We start from the raw sequence: 23,665 nt of genomic DNA, 5'->3' as shown, positions 1-23,665 counted from the left end.
TCTTGAGTCAGCTTGGGTATGTTGTGTGCTTCTAAGAATTTGTTCATTTCATCTAGTTTGTCTAGTTTGTTGCCATACGGTTGTTGATAATATTCTGTCATAATTTTCTTAATTTCTGTAGTCAGTTGTAATGTGTCCCCTCTTTGAGTTTTTATTTTGGTTATTGGCATCTTTTTCCTTTCTTTTTTTGTCAGCCTAGCTAAAGGTTTATAAATTTTATTGATCTTTTCAAAGAATCCACTTCTGGTTTTATTGATTCTATGTTTTTCTGTTTTTGATTTTATTTCTCTACCTTTGTTATTCCTTTCTAGCAGGTTCAGGCTTAGTTTGCTCTTTTCTTTCTGGTTCCTGGTGTTGTGGAGTTAGGCTATTAATTTGAGATCTTCTTGTTCTCATGTAGGCATTTATTGCTTTAAGTTTTCCTCTAAGTACTGCCCTCACTGCCTTCTGTAAGTTTTGGTATGTTGTGCTTTCATTTTCATTTGACTAAGAAATTTGAGATTTCTCTTTAGATTTCTTCCTTGACTCATTGTTAATTTAATAGTGTGTTGTTTAATTTCCATGTCTTTGTGTATTATCCACATTTTTTTTCCTGTTATTGATTTTTAGCTTCACTTCTTTGTGATCAGAGAAAATACTTTGTGTAATTTCAGTCTTTTTGAATATATCAAGACTTCTTTGTGACCTAACAGGTCATCTGTCCTAGAGAATGATCCATGTGCACTGAGAGTAGAACGTATATTGTGCTGTTCTTAGACGGAGTATTCTATGCATGTCTATTAAGTCTGGCTGGATTATACTGTCATTCAGGTCTTCTCTTTTCTTGTTGATCTGTTCAGTACTGAAAGTGGTGTATTAAAGTCTTCAACTATAATTGTAGTACTGTCTTTTTCTCTTTTCAGTTCTATCAGTGTTTGGTTTATATATTTAGGTACCTGATGTTGGGTGCATATATATTCATGACTGTTAAATCTTCTTGATTAATCGACTTTTATCACTGTATAATGCCCATCTTTATCTCTTCTAAAGAGCCCTGGTGACACAGTGGTTAAAGTGCTTGACTGCTAACCGAAAGGTCCGCTGTTAGAACCCACCACCTGGTTCCCAGGAGAAAGATGTGGCAGTCTGCTTCTGTAAAGATTTACAGCCTTGAAACCCTGTGGAGCAGTTCTGCTCTATCCTACAGGGTCACTATTAGTCAGAATCGACTGAATGGCAGTGGGTTTGGTTTGGTTATCTCTCCTAATGGATGTTGTCTTAATGTCTACTTCTGATACTAAGATTGCATCCCCCACTCTCATTTGGTTATTATTTGCATGGAATATTTTTTTCCATCCTTTCACTTTCAACCTATTTGTGTTCCTGGGTTGAAGGGTGTCTCTCTTTTAAAGAGCGTGTTGTTAGGTCATGTTTTTTTAAATCTGTTCTGCCACTCCCTGCCTTTTGATTGGTGCATTTAGTTCATGTACATTCACCGTAATTACATATAAGAAGTGACTTAGTTCTGCAATTTTGTTTTTCATATGTCTTAAGCCTTTGTTGTCTTTGTTTATACTGCTTGCTTTTGTGTTTTGTTGGTTTATTGTAGTGACCCTTTTTGGTTCCCTTCTCCTTTCCTTTCGTGTATGTTTTTTGTATATTTTCTTAAGTAGTTACCATGCATATTACATTTAACAGCTTACATTTATAACACTCTGAAGTAAGTTGATACCAACTTAATATCTGTAACATACAGGAAATTCTATATTTATATCATTCCTCTCCCTCCACTTTTGTTGTTATCACTAATTACATCTTTATGTTTCATGTACCCTGTGACATAATTTTATCTTTACCTTTTATATATTTGTTATTAAAAAACATGAAGAATAAAACATTTAGAATTATCAAGCATAACTACCCTTTTAAAGCCCTGTACTTGTTCATGCCTTTCCCTTTATTAGGAACTTCTCTTCTTATGCATACCTTTGAATTACTTTCCAATGTCTTTTCCCTTCCATATGCAGAACTCCCATTAGTATTTTTTGTAGAAGCCAGTGGTGGGTGTGAACTCTCTCAGCTTCTGTTTGTCTGAAATGTTTTAATTTCATCGTCATTCTTGAAAGATGATTTCACTGGGGATAGTTTTCTTGGTTGACAGTTTTTGTCTTTCAGTACTTTAAATGTATCATTCCATTGTCTTCTGGCCTTTAATGTTTCTGAGGAAAAATTGATAATCTTATTGGGAAGAGTTTTTATGTGGCTGTTTGCTTTTCTCTCACTGCTTTCTGGGTTCTTCCCTTATTTAAAATTTTTGAGAGCCTAACTGTGATGTGTTTTGGTGTAGGTCTCTTTGGGTTTATCCTGCTTGGGGCTCCTTGAGCTTGCATTTGTAGATTTACGTCCTTCGTGAGATTGGGGAAATTGTCTGTAATTATTTCTTCAAATATTCATTCTGTCCCTTCTGTCTCTCATCTCCTGGAATTCTCGTGATGTGTACATTGTATCTCTTGTTGTCCTTTAATTCCGTTAAACTGCTCAGCCTTCTTGAGCTTCTGTTCTTGTTGCTTTTCAGCATCTGTAATTTTAACTCTTATCCTCCAACTCTTTTTAATGTGCCATGCTTTTGTAAAGAGATAGCTGTTTTACTTTTTTAGGTCATCTACTTTAGAGCTTAAGAATCAGCCATAGTAGTTGCTATACAATTAATTGTTGAATTTGGAATATATATTGATGTGCTTTAAAAAGCTCTGATTTTCCACAGAAACAGGAAATTCTGGATCTCTTTTCTTCAGTACTCTATGAGTGTGTTACTCAGGAGACCCCGGAGATGTTGCCTGCATACATAGCTATGGATCAGGTATAGTTTGAAAAACCTATTCCAATTCTGATGAGATTTATCCTGTATTTAAGTATCATATTGAACAGTATAGTAAGGTTCCCTGCATGTTGATCTTTTCACTTTCTCATTTGCTTTTAGAAGTTAAAAGAAACCCTTTCAAAGTTGAAAGCTCTATACATACCAAAAAAGCTTCAAATTTATGATGACTGGCATGTCCTCTGGGGGGTTGTCTTAATCTGAGGTTCCCATTCTCCCTTTCTGTCCTGTTCCCCAGAGTGGAAGAGGGAGAAATAAAATTTCTCTCTTTTCTCTGCTAGCATCCTTGTGTGATCCCTTGCTTCCTTCCTGACAAGGCCTCTTCATGAAAAAGACTATGCAGATGAGTAGTAAATAAACAGTGCCCAAATGTTAGCAGTGTTGTGTAATTATACCTATGTGTTTAAGCTGGAAAGAGGTTACAAAATCAGTAGGTAGTGATTTTTTAAGTTTTTTTGTGGGTTAAAGCTAAAAGAGTAATGCAGAAAATAATTCTTAACAGCTTTCCTAAAGCATCCCTTCTGTTTTCAACTGTGGTGACTTTACAGGGGTCCCAAGCGATGGGCTTTTAGGATCAGTCACTAACAACACAAGCTGCAGTCATTCAGTCAGAAAATACGATGCCTTTAATTATCATACAGTGTAGATGTTCGGTGTATACGTCTTCTAAATTAGATTATAATTTCGTTATTAAAGTAGGTCATGAACTTATCAGTAGTGTTGTTTTTGTCTTCTACCCCATCCTTGGGGTCACTGGCCTGTCTTTGTACCCTCACCTTGGTTTTCCAGAGGTGATTGGCTCTAGGCCTATTAAATCTTGAGTATTCAGAGCTGTTGAGGCAAGAATGAGCTCAGTTGCCTCTGCGGCTTTTACCTGAAAGCTGTTCATGTGGTGGCCATATTAAAGAAAGTGGGCCATGTACCTGTACGTGGTAAAGAGCTTTTCTGTGGGACAGAATACATCAAAACACAGAATGAATCTCCCCACTGCCCTTGACTGATTTTATGAACCACATTTTTAAAAGGCAGCATATTCTAGTATACAGTTCTGAGGAAGCGGCAGAGCAACTTCACCCTTTCATTAAATGGATTGTTTTTTCTCTTTTCAAGGCTATAAGAAGACTAGGAAGAAAAGAAATGTCTGAGACATCTGAACTTTGGCAGATAAGGTTGGTGCTAGAGTTTTTCAGCTCCAGAAGCCATCAGGAACGACTGCAGAACCACCTCAACCGAGGGCTCTTCATGAACTCTGAATTTCTCCCCGTTGTGAAGTGCACTATTGATAATGCTCTGGACCGGTGGCTGCAAGGTAATCATAGTATTATATCCTTTGTTCTTTTAAGATATATTAGAATCAGGTTTCCTTTTTTTAAAACTTTAGATGAAGGTTTACAGAATAAACTAGCTTCTCATTAAACAGTTAGTGCACATATTATTTTATGACATTGGTTAACAATCCCATGACATGTCAACACTCTACCTTCTCGACCTTGGGTTCCCTATTACCTGTTTTCCTGTCCCATCCTGCCTGCTGGTCGTGCCCCTGGCTGTCCCATAATGTTCCCATACAATCTTTCAAGTTGCTGGTGTCACTTTGATCCCATATAGATAGTTCTTAAAAGAGCATAATGCTCAAGGCAGACCGTTTTTACTAGTTAAGCTAAACTATTTTTCTGTTTTAAGAAGACTTCAGGGGATAATTTTGGTTCGGGGTTCAAAGAATATCTCAGGACAAGAGTTTTAGAGGTTCATCCAGCCACCGTGGCTCCAGAAAGTCTGGAGTCCATGAGAATTTGAAATTCTGTTTTACATTTCCCCCCACCCGCCCTTCCTCCATTTGATCAAGATTTGTCTGTGGACTCTTTGATAAAATATTCAGTAGTAGTAGCTGGGCACCACCTAATTCTTCTGGTCTCATGGCAGAGGAGGCAGTTTTTCATGGAGGCAGTTAGCTACACATTCCTTGTCCTCCTCCTATTCCTGACTCCCCTTCTTCCTCTGTCTTTCCAGGTGAATAGAGACCAATTGTTGTGCCTTGAGTGGCCAAGTGCAAGCTTTTAAGACCCTAAGCATTACCTAACAAACTAGGAGGTAGAACAGAAGCACTAAATGGATATTAGGCCAAGTAACTGGGATATCCCATGAAACCATGACTGTAAATGTCTAAGCCAAACAACCAAATCCCATGACGTGTTTGATTGTACATAAGCAGCCTCAGCAGCTACTCTGTTGTTTTGTTGTTGTTGTTGTAGTAAATGTATTTGTCACACAACTCTCGAAACTTCAGCCTTTTACAGATGTACAGCGTACTGACAGCAGTTAATGGTAGTCAGCTGTGCAGTCATACTTGTAATCAATACGATTTTTCCATTACCATTAACCCTCCTTTTCCCCTTCCTTCCTGCCCCTGGTAACCACTAATAAACTTTATTCTCTATACATTTGCCTTTTCTTGTCTTTTTATATAAGTGATGCCATACAATATTTGTTCTTTTTTGATTGGTTAATTTCACTCAGCATAATGTCTTCAAGCTTCATCCATACTGTAGCATATATAAAGACTTCATTTCTCCTACTGACTGAGTAGTATTTCATTGTATGTATCACATTTCGTTTATCCATTCATCTGTTGATGGGCATTTTAATTGTTTCCACCTTTTTGGCTATTGTGAATAGTGCTGCAGTGAACATTGGTGTACAAGTCTCTGTTTGAGTCTCTGCTTTCAAGTCTTTTGGGTATATACCTAGGAGTGGAATTGCTAGGTCATATAGTGGTTCTATTTTTAGTTTTTTGAAGAACCACCACACTGTTTTCCACAGTGACAGCACCATTTTGCATTCCAACCAGCAATGGATAAGGATTCCAATTTCCCCACATCATTGCCAGCATTGCTTATTTTCTGTTTGCTTTTGTTTTTTAATCTTAGCCCTCCTAGTGGGAGTGAAATGCTATCTTATTGTGGTTTTGATTTACATCTCTCTGATGGCTAGTAACACTGAGCATCTTTTCATGTGTTTGGTGACCATTTGAATATCCTCTTTGGGGAAATGTCTATTTAAGTCCTTTGCCCATTTTAATCTTTGTTGTTGTTGAAGTTTTGTATATATTTTTGATATTAGATTTTTGTTGCTTATGTGGTTTCTGAAGATATTCTCCCAGTCGGTAGCTTGTTTTTTCACTTTTTTGGTAAAGTCTTTTGATGAACAGAAGTTTTCAATTTCTCTGAGGTCCTGTTTATTATTTTGTCCTCTGTTGTTTGTGCTTTTGTTATTAGACAGTCTATTGTTGAAATCTAGGCCTGACATGATTGCCCCTGTGTTTTTTTTCTAAGAATTTGTGGTTTTCATTTGCACATTTAGGTCTTTAATCCATTCGTGTGAGGCATGGATCCTGCTTCATTTTTCTGCCTGTAGAAATCCAGTTGTCCCAGCACTGTTTATTGAGGAGACTCGTCTTTCCCCATCGAATGGACATAGCACCCTTGTCAAAAATCAGTTGACCATGGATATTTGTGCTTATTTCTGGACTCTAAATTCTGTTTCATTGGTCTATGTGTCTGTTGTTTTACCCATGTTGTTGTTGTTGTTGTTAGGTGCCTTCGAGTCGGTTCCGACTCATAGTGACCCTATGCACAACAGAACAAAACACTGCCCAGTCCTGCGTCATCCTTACAATCGTTGTTATGCTTGAGCTCATTGTTGCAGCCACTGTGTCAGTCTACCTCGTTGAGGGTCTTCCTCTTTTCTGCTGACCCTGTACTCTGCCAAGCATGATGTCCTTCTCCAGGGACTGATCCCTCCTGACAACATGTCCAAAGTATGTAAGATGCAGTCTCACCATCCTTGCCTCTAAGGAGCATTCTGGCCACACTTCTTCCAAGAGAGATTTGTTCATTCTTTAGGCAGTCCATGGTATATTCAATATTCTTCACCAACACCACAATGCAAAGGCATCAATTCGTCTTCGATCTTCCTTATTCACTGTCCAGCTTTCACATGCATATGATGTGATTGAAAATACCATGGCTTGGATCAGGCGCACCTTAGTCTTCAGGGTGACATCTTTACTCTTCAACACTTTGAAGAGGTCCTTTGCAGCAGATTTGCCCAATGCAATGTGTCTTTTGATTTCTTGACTGCTGCTTCCATGGCTATTGATTGTGGATCCAAGTAAAATGAAATCCTTGACAACTTCAGCCTTTTCTCTGTTTATCATGATGTTGCTCATTGGTCCAGTTGTGAGGATTTTTGTTTTCTTTATGTTAAGGTGCAATCCATACTGAAGGCTGTGGTCTTTGATCTTCATTAGTAAGTGCTTCAAGTCCTCTTGACTTTCAGCAAGCAAGGTTGTGTCATCTGCATAACGCAGGTTGTTAATGAGTCTTCCTCCAATCCTGATGCCCCATTCTTCTTCATATAGTCCAGCTTCTCGGATTATTTGCTCAGCATACAGATTAAATAGGTATGGTGAAAGAACACAACCCTGACACACACCTTTCCTGACTAAACCAATCAGTATCCCCTTGTTCTGTCAGAACAATTGCCTCTTGATCTATGTAAAGGTTCCTTATGAGCACAATTAACTGTTCCGGAATTCCCATTCTTCGCAGTGTTATCCATAGTTTGTTATGATCCACACAGTCAAATGCCTTTGCATAGTCAATAAAACACAGGTAAACATCCTTGTGGTATTCTCTGCTTTCAGCCAGGATCCATCTGACATCAGCAATGATATCCCTGGCTCCACGTCCTCTTCTGAAACCAGCCTGAATTTCTGGCAGTTCCCTGTTGATATACTGCTGCAGCCGTTTTTGAATGATCTTCAGCAAAATTATGCTTGTGTGTGATATTAATGATATTCTATAATTTTGGATCACCTTTCTTGGGAATAAGCATAAATATGGATCTCTTCCAGTCAGCTGGCCAGGAAGCTGTCTTCCATATTTCTTGGCATAGACAAGTGAGCACCTCCAGCGCTGCATCTGATTGTTGAAGCATCTCAATTGATATTCCATCAATTCCTGGAGCCTTGTTTTTCGCCAATGCCTTCAGAGCAGCTTGGACTTCTTCCTTCAGTACCATTGGTTCCTGTTCATGTGCCACCTCTTGAAATGGTTGAATATCGACTAATTCTTTTTGGTATAATGGCTCTGTGTATTCCCTCCATCATCTTTTGATGCTTCCTGCATCGTTCAATATTTTTCCCATGGAATCCTTCACTACTGCAACTTGAGGCTTGAATTTTTTCTTCAGTTCTTTCAGCTTGAGAAACACCGAGCGTGTTCTTCCCTTTTGGTTTTCCATCTCCAGCTCTTTGCACATGTCGTTATAATACTTCAGTTTGTCTTCTCGAGAGGCCCTTTGAAATCTTCTGTTCAGTCCTTTTACTTCATCAATTCTTCCTTTTGCTTTAGCTGCTTGACATTCAAGAGCAAGTTTCAGAGTCTCCTCTGACATCCATCTTGGTCTTTTCTTTCTTTCCTGTCTTTTCAGTGACCTCTCGCTTCCTTCATGGATGATGTCCTTGATGTCATTCCATAACTTGTCTGGTCTTCGGTCACTAGTGTTCAATGCGTCAAATCTGTTCTTGAGATGGTCTCTAAATTCAGGTGGGATATACTCAAGGTCATATTTTGGCTCTTGTGGACTTTTCTCTGATTTTCTTCAGTTTCAGTTTGAACTTGCATATGAGCAATTGACGGTCTGTTCCACAGTCGGCCCCTGGCCTTGTTCTGACTGATGATATTGAGCTTTTCCATCATCTCTTTCCACAGATGTAGTCAATTTGATTTCTTTGTGTTGCATCTGGCAAGGTCCATGTGTATAGTTGCCGTTTATGTTGGAGAAAGAAGGTATTTGCAATGAACAAGTCGTTGGTCTTGCAAAATTCTATCATTCTATCTCCAGCATTGTTTCTATCACCAAGGCCATATTTTCCAACTACTGATCCTTCTTTTTTTCCAACTTTCGCATTCCAATCGCCAGTAATTATCAATGCATCCTGACTGCATGTTCGATCAGTTTCAGACTGCAGCGGCTGATAAAAATCTTCTTTTTCTTCATCTTTGGCCCTAGCAGTTGGTGCGTAATTTGAATAGTAGTCGTATTAACTGGTCTTCCTTGTAGGTGTATGGATATTATCCTATCACTGACAGCGTTGTACTTCAGGATAGATCTTGAAACGTTCTTTTTGACGATGAATGCAACACCATTCCTCTTTGAGTTGTCATTCCCAGCATAGTAGACTATATGATTGTCCGATTCAGAATGGCCAATACCAGTCCATTTCAGCTCACTAATGCCTAGGATATTGATGTTTATGCATTCCATTTCATTTTTGACGATTTCTAATTTTCCTAGACTTATACTTCATACATTCCAGGTTCCGATTATTGATCGATGTTTGCAGCTGTTTCTTCTCATTTTGAGAACCCATCCCAGGTGGTTTTGATTACTGTAGCTGTATAATGTTTTTTAAAATCAGGAAGTGTAAGTGCTCCTACCTTGTTTTTCTCTTTCAACATTGTTTTAGCTGTTCGGGGCCTCTTGCCTTTCCGTACAAAGTTGAGGATTGTTTTTTCCATTTCAGTAAAGGAGACTGTTGGAATTTTGATCAGGATTCCACTGGATCTATAAATAGCTTTGGGTCATTTTGACATCTTAACCCTTTGGTGACCCAATTATTTTCCCCTTTGAAGTATTTGTTGAGACCATATGTTTTCATTAACAGAATCATTCTGAATCATTGAGTAGGTAGTATCAATTTTTTTTTCTTGCTACCTCCACAAGCCTACCCTAAGAATTTAGTGGTGTATATGAAGTACCAGTAATTATACCCCAGAGCCCCTACTGGGGTCTATTGGTACATATGTGAAAATTTTTCTTTTTCCTACCAAAAATTCAAACACTTCATGCAATACCCTGTAAAGACAGTAATTTGCAGCACACATCCATTTCTTTAGTTCGGTTTCAAACAGCCATAAAGGTCCTCCTTGCCTTGCGGCAGCACGTGCTATCAATGGTACAGCAGCTTCCCAATAAACCCCAGAGGTGAAAGAAGTCCATGGTCATTATATTTACCACCAAGCACAAAACAGTTAATGAGATTAAGTCTTCTAGTCCATGAACATGAAACATCTTTCCATTTATTTAAGTCTTTTTTAATCTCTTTCAGTAGTGTTTTGTAGTTTTCATTGTATAAGTCCTGCTCATATCTGTTAGGTTTATTCCTAGGTATTTCAGTCATTTGTAAAGGGTCACCAAAAAAGAGGGAGACCCTCAGCAAGATGGACTGACATAATGGCTGCAGCAGTTGGCTCAAGCATAACAATGATTATGAGGATGGCACAGGACCGGGCAGTGTTTCATTCTGTTGTACAGAACCTGCTCGACAGCACCTAACAACATTTCACTCTCTTAGATGTTATTGTAAATGAAATTGTTTCCCTAATTTCCCTTTCAAGTTTCTCATTGCTAATGTATAGAAAGTCACCTGAGTTTGTTTGTTGACCTTGTACCCTGCAACTTTGCTAAATTCTTCTATTAGCTCTAGAAGTTTTCTTGTGGACTTTATGGGATTTTCTATATATAGGATCATATCATCTGCAAATAGAGACAATTTTACTTCTTTTGTGGATACCTTTTATTTCTTTTTCTTGTCTAGTTGTTCTGGCTAGGACTTCTAATACAATATTGAATAGAAGTGGTGATTGTGAGCACCTTTGTATTCCCGTTTTCAAGGGGAAAGCTTTCAGTCTTTCTTCTTTAAGTATAATGTTGGCTGTGGGCTTTTCGTATATGCCCTGAATCATATTTAGGACTTTCCCTTCTATTCTAACCTTCTTTAGTGTTTTCATCAAGAATATGTGTTGGATTTTATCAAATGTTTTTTCTGCATCAGTGGAGATGATCATGTGGTTCTTTGCCTTTGTTCTATTGATGTGGTGTATTGCATTGATTGATTTTCTAATGTTGAACTATACCTGCATTCCTGGAATAAATCCCACTTGGTCGTGATATATGATCTTTTCATATGCCATTAGATTTTTTTTGCTAGTGTCTTGTTGAGAATTTTTGCATTATATCCACAAGAGATATTGGCCTGTAGTTTTCTTTTCTTGCGGTGTCTTTGGTATCAGGGTTATGTTTGCTTCATAGAATGAATTGGGGCATAGTCCTTCCTTTTCTACCTTTTGGTGGAGTTTAAACAGAATTGGCATCAGTTCTTCTCTAAATATTTGGTTGAGTTCCCCAGTGAAGCCATCTGGTCCAGGACTTTTTTATTGTTGGGAGATTTTTTATCACTGGTTCAGTCTCTTCACCTGTTACAGGCCTGTTGAGACTTTCTATTTCCTCTTGAGTCAGTTTGGGTAGGTCGTGTGCTTCTAAGACTTTGTCCATTTCATCTAGGTTATCCACTTTAGTGCCATACAGTTGTTGATAATACTCTGTTATTTTCTGTAGGGTCAGTTGTAATGTCCCCTCTTTCAGTTTTTATTTTGGTTATTTGCATCTTTTCCCTTTCTTTGCCAGTCTAGCTAAAGTTTTTTGAATTTTATTGATCTTTTGAAAGAATCAACTTCTGGTTTTATTGATTCTCTCTCTGTTTTTCTCTTTTCTATTTATTTCTGCTCTGATCTTTGTTATATCCTGTATTCTGCTAGGTTTAAGCTTAGTTTACTCTTCTCTTTCTAGTTCCTGGTATTGTTGAGTTGGGCTGTTAATTTGAGATTTTTCTTTTTTTCATTTAGACATTTATTACTTATTACTGTAAATTTTTCTCTGAGGACTACCTTTCCTGTATCCTAAGTTTTGGTTGTTTCACTGAGTTCTTGATGAAAAAAATAATTTTATTAAATTCTTTGGGTTTACAAGGAATTTCAGTGAGTCAAGTGATGGCTATTTGATTGGATGGCATAAGATACTGGTTCCCTAAACTGGCTGATACTCAGAATTAGTTGTGGAATCCATGTTGTGCCCTCTGAATTAGAATTCTGTATGGTATATGTGATGACACATGGAAGGATTCAGGATTGGAAGCTCAAGCAAGTAGCAGATTTTGTGGTATAGTAGGTATTTTAACAGGTAGGGAAAGGAATTTGTTTTAAAGACTGTGTTAGGCTGGGTTCCCTAGAGAAGCAAAACCAGTGAAGTGTGTGTGTGTGTAGAGAGAGAGATTTATCTCAAGGAAGTGGCTCGTGGTTGTAGAAGCTGGCAAACCCCAAGTCCATGGGTCAGTGTCAGGCTGGAGGCTTCTGGCTCATGTAGCTGCAGGGGCTGACAAACCCAAGATCGACAGGTGAGATGACAGGCTGCTGGCCCATGGACTATGGAGGCTAAGGAATCTAAGATCAGCAGGCAGTATGGCAGGCCACTGGCTCATGTCCCAAGAACCAGATGTCAGATGATGATGAGCCAGATGCAGGATCCAGAGCAAGCAAAAACCAAGGAGCTTTGCCATAATGGTCATATGTATTGGATGCAGGCCACACCCCTGAGAAAACTCCCCTTACAACTGATTGATCAAATCAGATCACATCATGGAGGTGATTACATTATATTGCAAAATGGAGCATAACTACATCATTACATATTTGCCAAATTACATCATTATATAACTGCCAAACAGCTGAGAATCATGGCCCAGCCAAGCTGACACACAACCTTAACCATCACAGAGACCAAAATGTTTTTATAATGCTCTAAAAATATATCACGAAGCTATAGAGAAGTAAAAAGAGCATAAGGCTGCGAACAGTGTAATATTGTTCTCACTGTGGATTCAGTACAACTGATCCAAATGACCTCTTCAAATAGGAATATTTGAACTTGGTAGAAAGCCTGTAGGAATGGCTAGGAGAGCAAGTATTCTTGTGACTCTCAGTTCTGTAATCACTTGACTCACTTCTGTTTGTATTTCTCTCACAGCTGAGGGTGATACGTGTGTACAAGCCTATCTCAGTGGACAGCCCTTTGAAGAATCTCAGCTGAGCATGCTGGCTTGTTTCCTCGTCTACCACTCAGTGCCAGCTCCACGGCACCTGCCATCTATTGGACTAGAAGGTAATTGTACATCTAAATCCTCTTTTCAGTACCTCTATTACTGATTCACTTATGTTTTTAGTTTGTTGGTAGGAGAGATTTCTAGTGAGTTATTTTCTCTAGAAAATAGAAGAAATATTTACCAGATCTTAACCTGCACATGCACAGAGAAATGTAGCAGAAGCCAAAAGGTTAAAATTGTTAGACCTTCATCTTTAATCACGTTAGGGTGTCATTGTTGAGAACTTTTTTCCAGAAAAACTATTTGAACTTTACACATGCGTAAACTTTCATTATATTTAGAAAGGATGGATTCTTCCTCACAGAGCCACAAACAGCAGCCTATACTTAATAAACTAAATGTTCATATTATTCTTCTCTGTTAATTGGTTTTAATTAAAGTCATTTTTCTTTATTTTCTGAATTTTCAAGGTTTATTTTAATCACATAATCTGAATTTCTATTATGAAACTTTAAAATTATCAGGTACTTTGTATGTGTTTGACTTTTTTCATAATAGTTTTAAAAATTAATAGTGTTAGCACCTTGCTTTATTTTTCAGAATGTAGAATCAGATACAAAGTTTGCCTATTAGGCTGGATAATAAAATGTAATTAATTATAAATGCTGTTAATTATTTATTTACATCACTTTCAAGTTGCTGCCCCTTAACTGAGGATGAAAAAATAAAAGATTTTTGAGAAGGGTGAAAATTGCTTCATTTATTCATTTAAACTTAAATTTTTATGACATTACTAATTTCCTGCTTTTTTGAAAACGTCACACAAAAATGCACTATCTAGAGATTTCTACTTCTAGGATGGAATTGTTTGTACTGGACTGACTCTCCCACAAAAACAAATACAAAAGCTAGACAAAATTCATAAAATAGCTGTTTAAAGGAATTAGTAGCAACCATGGACTTGATTCAGGGGCAGGATCCCTGAGAGAAGGAAAGCACGATGAAGTGAATTCTGTATCTGCCCTGACTTTCTCCCCAAAGGCATTTGCCAAGCCAGAGCAAAAGAGGTAGAGTCCAAGCAAACAGCATCAGTGCTTTTGGGTTGAGGAGCCAGAGGTCAGTGTTAATGATTGCCCAAAAGCCTAGAACTTGAGGAGCAAAATTTGAGGAGGGAATAGTAGGAAAAAGAACCTGGATGCTTTCTTCCCCTGAAGCATTTACTAAATCTTAACCTGCACATATACAGGGTGAGCCTTCAAGAAATGTAGTAGAAGCCATAAGGCTAAAATTTTGAGCCAAGATTTCAGCAGCAGAGTGCTAAGGAGTTAATGGGTGGAGTTCATGTCCTGCCAAAGTGAAGTAGTAGTGCATCCCAAGCATTCGGGTGAGAAACAGTAGCAAGACCAAGCCTTCGGAAAAAAGGTAAAACTGAAAACAGACCAGTCCTGAAGTTAGCCTAGAGCAGAATTGAGGATCTGCTTCTATCCTGTTTGCCTGACAGAAGAAAACTTAACCTTTGAGAAGGAAGAAAACATATTCAGAGCCTATATAATTTTTAATACATTGTATTCAGCATTCAACCAAAAATTACCAGACAGAACAAAAAATAGGACTAAATAGCTGGAAAAAGGCGTGGGGGCAACGTCTGACCTCCTCTAACTTGATAAGGGGAAAGGAGAATCAAGATCAGTAGCCCAAGGCTGATTCCTGTGAGATGGGTTTCAGACATGTCTTCTCTCTCCATCATCTTTACCAATTCTGAGTCCAACCGTCCCTCCCACGGCACTCTCTACTTCTCTGATGGTTTCAGTAGTTTATTGCAGCCCAGTTACAGGGTTTATTAGAGACGTAACAGTTACGATTCAGGCCCAGGAACGCTCAGGATAGAGGATGGCCTCTTCCCAGCTATGCTCACAAGTACGCCTCTCCCTAGCCCTCAGCCTCTGCCCAAAGACACTCAGCTTTCTCCCTCTGTAGGCCGGGAAGCCCATTGCACCATCTTCTGCTGCTGCGTCTCTGCTGATTCCTGGCTTTTCTTCCTTGGTAATGGTGGAATTCTCTCTTTCCTGCCTCTTGGGTGGCTCATTTAAAGCCTAGGGGGATGGCAAAACTGACAAATCACCTTGGCAGACCATAATTACCCTATCACTAGGGTTGGAGTTACAAGATGGTGGCTAGAAAGACCACACACAAAAGTGATCTATCACACTGCAATAATGAAAACCTAAGAGGAAAGAAAACAGATAATAGAAACAGACCCATACATGATCCAGATACTAGTTATCAGACTGGGGACTGGGACTTTAAATAGTTATGGTTAATATTTCCAAGAAAATAGAGGAAAAGATAGAATTTCACCAGAAACCTGGAATCAAGAAAAAAGAAAGGGAAATTCCAGAGCTGGAAAATGTAACACCTGAAATGAAGAACTAATTATATGGGTATGGTACATGTGGCATTTCTTGCCGTGGTCTTGTAACTCCCAATAAGGTAATTGTGGTCCACCAAGGGGAGTGGATAGCTTGCTGATAAAGCTCAGGGCACCGTGTGAGGGTGGAGCCATGTAAATAAAGTTTGTGGAACCCTAATGAAGGAATTGGTCAGTTTTGCATCCCCCTAGGCTTAAAATCAGCCATCTCAGGTGGGAGGATAGGATTTCACCACCACCAAGGAAGAAGGGGCAAGAGCAGAGTGCATCCTTTGGACCCAGGATTCATGTGCTGAGAAACTCTTGGAACCAAGAGACCAAGAGAGAGAACTGTAACACTGAAGATAGTGAAAAGCGGTGGCAGAGAAACAGTGGCAGGAGAGACGGTGCAGTGGGCTTCCAGGCCCACAGGGCAGGTAGGCTGAGTGCCTTTAGACAGGAGGCTAGTTGACAGAGTAGGGTGCCTCCAGACACTTGGTAGAGCTAGGTTTGCCAACCCCCAGAGCTAGAGCAGAGCACTTTCAGGGCACAGCTAATTGGCAGAGAGTGGTGCCTCTCAGCACTTAGCGGCCAAGCTAAAAGAGCCTTGTAACACTTGTTCGAGTGGTGCAGAGGCCAGGCCCAGGGGCCAAGAGCCAGGGAGAGACCTGCCTGTGGGCATGGCTGATAAGAGGCTGTCCTGATGGAAAAACTGTATCCTGAGCATTCCTGAACCTGAATTGTAACCTCTGACTTCCCCAGTAGACCCCATAGTTGTGAATATGGTCCCTGAGTTCTGGGTGGCTAGTGCAATGAATTATTGAACCCAGCAGAGAAGTAGAGAGTGCAGAGGGAGGGATGGATGGTGTCAAAACTGGTAAAGATGGTGGAGAAAGCAAGCATGTCTGACCTCCGCCTCATAGGAATCAGCCTTGAGCTGTTGATCTTGATTCTCCTTCCCCTTTGTGAAGTTAGAGGTTAGATGTTGCCCCCAGGCCATTCTTACAATGAGTTAATTAGCATTTAGCTGCAGCAGAAAAGTAGGTAAGTGAAGTATGACAGGTGAGCAGAAAGTCAACAGATGGAAGCACAGAGAGAAAAATGAATGCGCAACACAGAAAAGAGCATAAGATGTGTGGTTCACAGCTAAGAAGTAAACCTGTATGTTGTTGGAATCCAGGAATAATAGGAGAGAGAAAAGCAATATTTGAAGAGGTAGAGGCCAAGAATTTTGAAAAATGGATGATGGACTTCAAACTACAGTGAACCCTTAGCACAGACTTCCTCCTCAGGCCAGGATGAACTAACAGGGACCTGATTTACTCTTCTGCCTGAAATACCTCCCCCACCCCACTCCACCCCCCAAAAAACTCTGTACAATGCGTATGAAGTGATGGTTTTTGAGACACAGAAGATAGAAAAAGACTTAAATATAGAAATGGAAAGTACAATGTGTGAAACGAAAAATACACTGGTTGGGATTAATGGCATATTAAACATGACCAAATAAAAAATTAGTGAACTTAAAGACATAATAGAAGCTATCCAAAGTGAAACACAGAAAGAAAAAAGAATAAAAAAAGGAGTAGAGCATTAAAAATGAATTTAAAAATGCCTAGTTTACATGTAATTGGAATCCCTGAGAAAGAGGAAAGAAACAGGGTGATAAAAATATTTGAAGAAATACTGGAAATTTTCCAAATCTGATGAAAACTGTAAATCTACAGATCCAAGCTCAGTGAATCCAAAGTATGAGAAACATGAAGAAAACTACACCAAGACACTTCGTAACCAAATTGCTCAAGACCAATTATAAAGAGAAAATCTTAAAAGCAACCAGAGAAAAAGGCATGTTACATGCCAAACTCAATTTACATGCCAAGAAACCAAAATAATGGTGGCAGTTTATTTTTTTATGAAACAATGCAAGTGAAAAGATGTGGAATAACATCTATAAAGGAATGAAAGGAAAAAAACCTGCCTAGTTAGAATTTCATAACCCAATGAAATATCCTTCAAAAACTAACGTAAAACCTTATTTATACACAAAAAAGCTGAAAGAACTCATCACCAGCAGACCCTCCTACTGGAAATATTACAGTAAGTCCTTCAGTGAGAAGGAAAGTAACAATACCTGGAAATACGGATCTCTGTAAAGGAATGAAAAGAGCTGGAAATGTTAACTACATGAGTAAATCTCTTTAAAAAAACAATTGACCATAAAAAATAATTACAATGTACTGTGGGGTTTATAACATGTAAAAGTAAAATGCATGACAATAATAGCTTAAAGGCTATTGTTTTAAGGCTCTTATACATGAAAAAAAAAAAAAAATACATGAAATAGAAACCCTGGTGGCGTAGCTGTTAAGAGTTATAGCTGCTAAGCAAAAGGCTGGCAGTTTGAATCCAGCAGGCGCTCCTTGGAAACTCTATGGGGCAGTTCTACTCTGTCCTGTAGGATCGCTATGAGTTGGAATCTACTGATGGCAACAGGTTTGGGTTTTTTCTTGGTTTTATACATGAAGTGGTATAACCTTACTTGAAAGTAAACTGTGATAAATTAAGGATAAGTATTATAAACCCTAAAACCCTAAAGCAGTCATTAAAATAAGAAAACAGTTATAGCTAATATGCCAACAAAGGAGCTAAAATGGAATCATAAAAAATACTCAGCCCAGAAGAGTCAGAAAAAGATGAAAGGGAGAACAGAGAACAGATGAGACAAATAGAAAACCAATAGCAAGATGATAGATTTAAACCTAACCACATAGTGTTACCCAAAGCAGGTTCTGCTTGGTGTGGCTTCTCGTCAATAAAGACGCACCAAGGCGAGGAGGGAGGAGGAGCGTTTATTTTGAGCTTGCAGGCAAGGAGCAAGGAGGTGTATACCTCAAATCAATCTCCCAAACAAAGGGAGGCAGAACTTTGTATACCATCCCTCACAAGGAAGCACATACAAACATAATGACATAAGTTATCATGATGTGCAAGAGCAGTAAGATAAACTGTTTTCCTTTGGCATGTAGGCTAATAAGCTGGGTTTGACTGGCTGGAGCCAAGGCATGTAGGCTAATAAACTGGGTTTGACTGGCTGGAGCCATGGCATGTAGGCTAATAAACTGGGTTTGACTGGCTGGAGCCATGGCATGTAGGCTAATAAACTGGGTTTGACTGGCTGGAGCCACATGCCATGCTTTGAGGATAATGAACAGGAGGGGGCAGGCTCCGGGTGTGAGCAGCTGCTAATTGAGCCACACACAGTGCTGCCACTTAAGGTTTTGCTTATAATGAACAGGAGAAGCAGGTCTTGCTTGGTAATGACTAAGCAGCTCCTGGCTGTGTTGGCTATCAGTCCCTTCTTCTCTTTGGTGACATGGTAATAAGCCATGTGCCCATCTTCTAAGTTGGGCAGTGGCTCCTTGATGTAGGAGATTGTATCTATGCTTTTTTTTTTTTTTTACTTTGCACCCAGATAGAAAAAAGGAAAGTACTGTATAGAACAGCAGACAAAAGTTCCTGTTACAGTTAAAGGAAATAAAAATACTAAATAAATACTTCAGCTAAAAAAGTTTTTTTTTTTTTTAACCAGGAGGTGAGACATTCAAAGACATTTGACTTATCTTGGTTAGGAACATGAAGCCAGGTAGCTTTCTGATGTACTGACAAATCCAACATTTAGTCATGTTGGTCGCACTTGCCACTGATTGTGCTAATTTGACAAAAGCATTACTATGCCAAGACCATGTGAGAGACAGAGTTAGGAGAAGAATGAAGGTGAGGCATCACAGCTTCATATTTGCATGAAACAGGGTCTAGCTGAAGAGACTTATTGTCTTAAACAGGTAAAATATGAACAGGAAGGAGAAAACCACAGTTAACAAACTCTGTGGTTTAAAAACTCAGTCTTTTAACCAGATACTTCAGGTCTTTTAATGGCTCACAGTTCCAGTTGTCCTGAAGAGTTTTCATCGTAGGGTCAGGGTCTGGGGCAGGTGCCACTTTCGGCCAGGTGTGGTGAATCCAAGGTTTGACTCCTTTTAGTTTCACCACCATGTAGTTGATGAGAAGCACCTCGAAGGGTCCTTTCCACTGGTGCTGGAGAGGCTTATCTTTCCAGGGATGCAGCAGGTTGAAATGGGTGAACCGTCACCTCAGGAGGGTGTTCTTGTCTGGCAAGAGCGTTATCTGTGGAGAGAATAAAGGACAGCAGTCAAAGAACACAAATAATCTTTAGTATTTGAATAGCAACGGAACATTGTCTGATGCAGTACCGGAAGATGAGCCCCTCAGGTTGGAAAGCATTCGGAATAGGACACAGTGGCTGCAGCAAGGGGCTCAAGCATAACAATGTTAGGATGGTACAGGACCAGGCAGTGTTTTGTTCTGTTGTATATAGGGTTGCTGTGAGTCAGAACCAACTCAACAGACCTAACAACAATAACCCATTCACACATACTTTCATGTCCATAATGGGAGGATGCATGGGATTTTTTCAAAATGATGTACAGCATCTATTCGGGAACTAGAACTTTTCCTTGCAGAGTATGTTTCTAGATTCCTACATCTTGAGTAGCTCCTCACTTTTTTTCTGACTACTCTGGGTTATCTTCTTTTGAGATCTCTATCTAAGGTATCAAGGGGGCCACAGTTTCAGATTGTGATTGAGTTTTGGCCACTGCTTTTGCAGCTTCATCAGCTCTCCGGTTTCCTTTGATAACATCTGTATCTCCTTTCTGGTGTCCTCGGCAATGGATGACTGCTACCTTTCCTTGGTAACCAGAGAACTTCTAGTACCTGGAGGATTTCTGTTGCATATTTAATTTCCTGTCCTGCAGTACTGAGGGAGGCCCCTTCCTTTCCAAAGGGCTCCATGAGCATGCAAAATTCCAGAAACATTCTTTGAGTCCATGTGAACATTCACTGTTTTACCTTTTGATAGTTGGAGAGCCCTTACCATGGCGATGAGCTCAGCCTTTAAAGCTAAAGCTCTTAGTGCAAGTGGTTTAACTTCAGGGGTTTCCCAGAGTATCACAACAGCATATCCAGCATGTCTTTTTTCCATTCTCCATGAAGCAACTTCTGTCTGTAAAGATCTCAAGGTCAGGGTTTTGGAGAGGTTCATCACTCAGATCAGGTCTGCTGGAAATCTATTATTTGTATGCATGTCCCAAACCAGGGGTGGTGTGTGAAGGCAGCGATGTAGCTGAGTTTAAGGTGGTTGTTTCTTTTAAAATTACAACTGGGTTGTCTTAATAAGGCAGCTTGGTACTCAGCCACCTGCCGTGCTGTCATCCAGTGGGGTCCTTTTTGTTCTAATATTGTCAGAACCAAGTGAGGAAGAAACAGTGATTGGGTGCCCCAAACTTAGCTTTTCTGCCTCTTTTAAAATTAGTACTGTGGCTGCCACAGCTGGTAGATAGGCAGTTTACCCCATAGTGGTCATGTCTAGAACCTTGGAAAAATAAGCAATAGGTTGTTGCCATTCACCCAACTTTTGGGTTAGGACACCTGCAGCTATTCCCTGACTCTCATGCACAGACACTTCAAAGGGTTTTTGCTAGATTGGGGAATCCCAACGCTGGGGCTGATATGAGTTTTTCTTTAATTGCCTGTAAGGCTTTTGTTCATCAGTCCAAATAAAAGGATCTGAATCTTTCCCTTCAGTTGCTGTATATAAAGGCTTGGCTATTAGTCCAAAGTTGCAAATCCAGATTCTGCAAAAACCTGGTATTCCCAAGACTCCTTGGAGTTGCCTCCGGGACCTGGAAGGCGAGATTGCACAAATAGTCCCTTTTCTCCCTGGGAGCAGTTCTCTTTTTCCCTGAAAGATCCAGAACCCTAGAAATGTAACCTTGGCTTGAGAAATCTGGGCCTTATGTCTGAATACTTTGTACCCAGCCTGGCTCAGAAAGTTAAGAGTGGTGATAGTGTTCAAATCTGATTCTTCTGTAGTCTTGCTTGCTATGAGTAAGTCATTGACATATTGAAGCAGAACTCCTTTTTGGAGGGTTTGCTGTCTTTAAGTCTTTAGCCAGGACTGTATCAAACAATGTGAGGCTATTTTTGAACCCCTGTGGGAGTACAGTCCAGCAGAACTGTTGTGTACCGCCCCTTTCAGGGTCCTCCCAGTCAAAGGCAAACAGTTCTTGACTTTCAGACTCTAATGGTATACAAAAGAAGGCATCTTTTAAGTGTAGAAGAGTAAACCAGGCAAAATGTCCTGGAAGAGTGGCTAGCAAAGCATACTGATTTGGCACTGCAGGATGGACTGTAAATACTATTTGGTTAATTGCTTTGAGGTCTTGAACAAACCTACGCTCATTGTAATGAGGTTTCTTTACAGGTAAAATTGGTATATTATAAGCAGATTGGCATGGTCTTATGAGTCCAGATTCTAGATATTGGTGGGTAAGTGGGCAGAGGCTCATTTTGCCTCTAGGCTTAGAGAGTTTTGCTTTACCCGTGGTGGGCTGAATCCTGGTAACACTTCAGCTTTAACTGGAACGACATTTTTAGTTCACCCTGGTCGCCCTTGTGCCCATACCCAAGGGACTGCTGCATCCTCCATCTGTTTAGGCACAGTCTTCATGGGGGCTGCAATGGGTGTCGTGAGAGCCAACAGGTGGGCCTGCATTCTCCACCGCTGCTCCTTAGAAACTCCTTAGGTACTGTTAAATTTAGTTCACCTTCTTGGAAATGGATTTGAGCTTGTAATTTACAAAGCATGTCTCGCCCTAGTAAAGGAAACGGGCACTCTGGCATGTAGAGAAAATGTATGTAGATAGGTATGTTTATTGGTTATATTTAAACTGTATATAATTACAATATTCATAATTTCAAATATAGCTGTTGGGTACTTTCTGAAGTATGGATTAGATAAATTTTTTTATATCAAACATTTTAACTGTGCACTGGGGAAATTCATAATTTAAATACTGTTGTTGAGGAATCGTTTACAAAGGGAGGAATGCCTGTTTTAAATGTGATTTTGTCTCTGCAGCTTCCTTGAAGTGGGATGGGGGGGGGTATGTATGGCTGAGTTTATTCTGAGATGTGTCCTTTTCCTCCATTTCTTTTTCTTTAGGGAGCACAAGCTTTGCTGATTTACTCTTCAAATTTAAACAGCTGAAAATGCCAGTGCGAACTTTGCTAAGACTGGCTCCTTTGCTTCTTGGAAGCCCACAGCCGATGGTTATGTGATCATGCCTGGTGGTACATCAGCCCTGAAACATGACTTCTGCACAAAATGTGACCAAACATCAAAGCTAAGAAAAGTTACAAGTTTTATAATATAACTGAGGGAAATGAGCTGCACGAACCTCAATGTATTTTAAAATCTAAGTGTCTTAAATGCTCCAGAGAAGATGTTGCTGTCAGCATTGACATTATATGCTATATAAAAGTCAGTTGAAATTTACTTTCATAAATAAAAATTTTTGGTTTGTTTTCAAAACTTTTGGTGATTGCATTAGTTTTGGGATTTAGAGGATAATAGAGTGGGCGGGGCTAGAGTGAATATTGGTTTTTAAAGTCTTTAAGCTGTGATGATTCAGGTGAAATGAATTTATACTCAGAAATCCGAAGTTGATTAAGCAGCTAGGTCATAAATTTTACTTTCTGCAGCAACAAACGAGCTTTTGTAATTTCCTAAAATGTCACAGTTGTTCTCTCTGAAATAAGTTTCTAGTGATATGGTTGCTTTAAACAAGAGATTTTTATGCAAATGAAGAATCGCCCAAAATAAAGCCTAAATTAAATAGAGAAATCATGAAACTTACACTATAGAGGGGTCTTCAGAAATTGTATATAAAAATAAAGTAAAAGACCATTTCCACCCCAGATTTAGAGAATGTTTCTCTGTACCAGGGATTTCTGGACTAGATGATGATGAAAAATATTCATATGAAGGTGTCTCCAGCTTCAGGTTTCCAGCACAAGAGGAAGAAACTTCCCTGCTGTCCAAATTCTGCCATGTGTCCTGTGCTTCCTGAGCAGCCAGTGGGACTATAAGCCAGTAAAAGCTGCAAGACTCATCCACTGATTTAATATTTCTTCCATGCCGTGAAATCTGGTGTTGAGTTTTAAAAGTAAAAATGACAGCAAATGGAAATGTGTCCATTGAGATTTTGACAAAACCCGTGTCAAAATGCAGAGGGGACTTGTATTTGGAAGGGGTACACCTAGAGGTGACCACTTTTCTCTAGACACCGTACCATCTGCGTGCCTGCTCCAAGAACTTACTCTTAGATATGAAGCGTAGGCAAAATGTGGCTGGCTGAATGGTTGAAATATGCTTCCTTTCACACGTAGTTTTTCTTCTAATTAAAAAGAAAATGGTGGATTATGGAAATTCCATTTGGATCGAGGTTATAAGAACTCAATATCCAGGCAGCTG

The 23,665-nt window shown here is 39.5% G+C and overlaps 1 protein-coding gene across 3 annotated transcripts in view; it reads left to right on the top strand.

Moving 5' to 3' along the window:
- ANAPC1 (anaphase promoting complex subunit 1) overlaps nucleotides 1-22,940 on the top strand; it is a 184,893-nt gene extending 161,953 nt beyond the window's left edge. Inside the window, exons 39-42 of one of the 3 annotated variants that reach the window (XM_049857675.1) lie at nucleotides 2,744-2,839; nucleotides 3,968-4,166; nucleotides 12,785-12,919; nucleotides 22,355-22,940. In XM_049857675.1, the coding sequence (XP_049713632.1) occupies nucleotides 2,744-2,839; nucleotides 3,968-4,166; nucleotides 12,785-12,919; nucleotides 22,355-22,470 (546 nt within the window). In that variant the 3' untranslated portion in view covers nucleotides 22,471-22,940. The remainder of the gene's footprint in view (nucleotides 1-2,743; nucleotides 2,840-3,967; nucleotides 4,167-12,784; nucleotides 12,920-22,354) is intronic. The other 2 variants (XM_049857674.1, XM_049857673.1) reach the window with 2 other exon arrangements.
- Nucleotides 22,941-23,665: the final 725 nt, after the last annotated feature.

The sequence above is a fragment of the Elephas maximus genome, chromosome 17 (genome assembly GCF_024166365.1).
Source record: "Elephas maximus indicus isolate mEleMax1 chromosome 17, mEleMax1 primary haplotype, whole genome shotgun sequence".
In the NCBI taxonomy this organism is placed as follows: domain Eukaryota; kingdom Metazoa; phylum Chordata; class Mammalia; order Proboscidea; family Elephantidae; genus Elephas; species Elephas maximus.
This window is presented reverse-complemented; position numbering and strand designations above follow the sequence as displayed.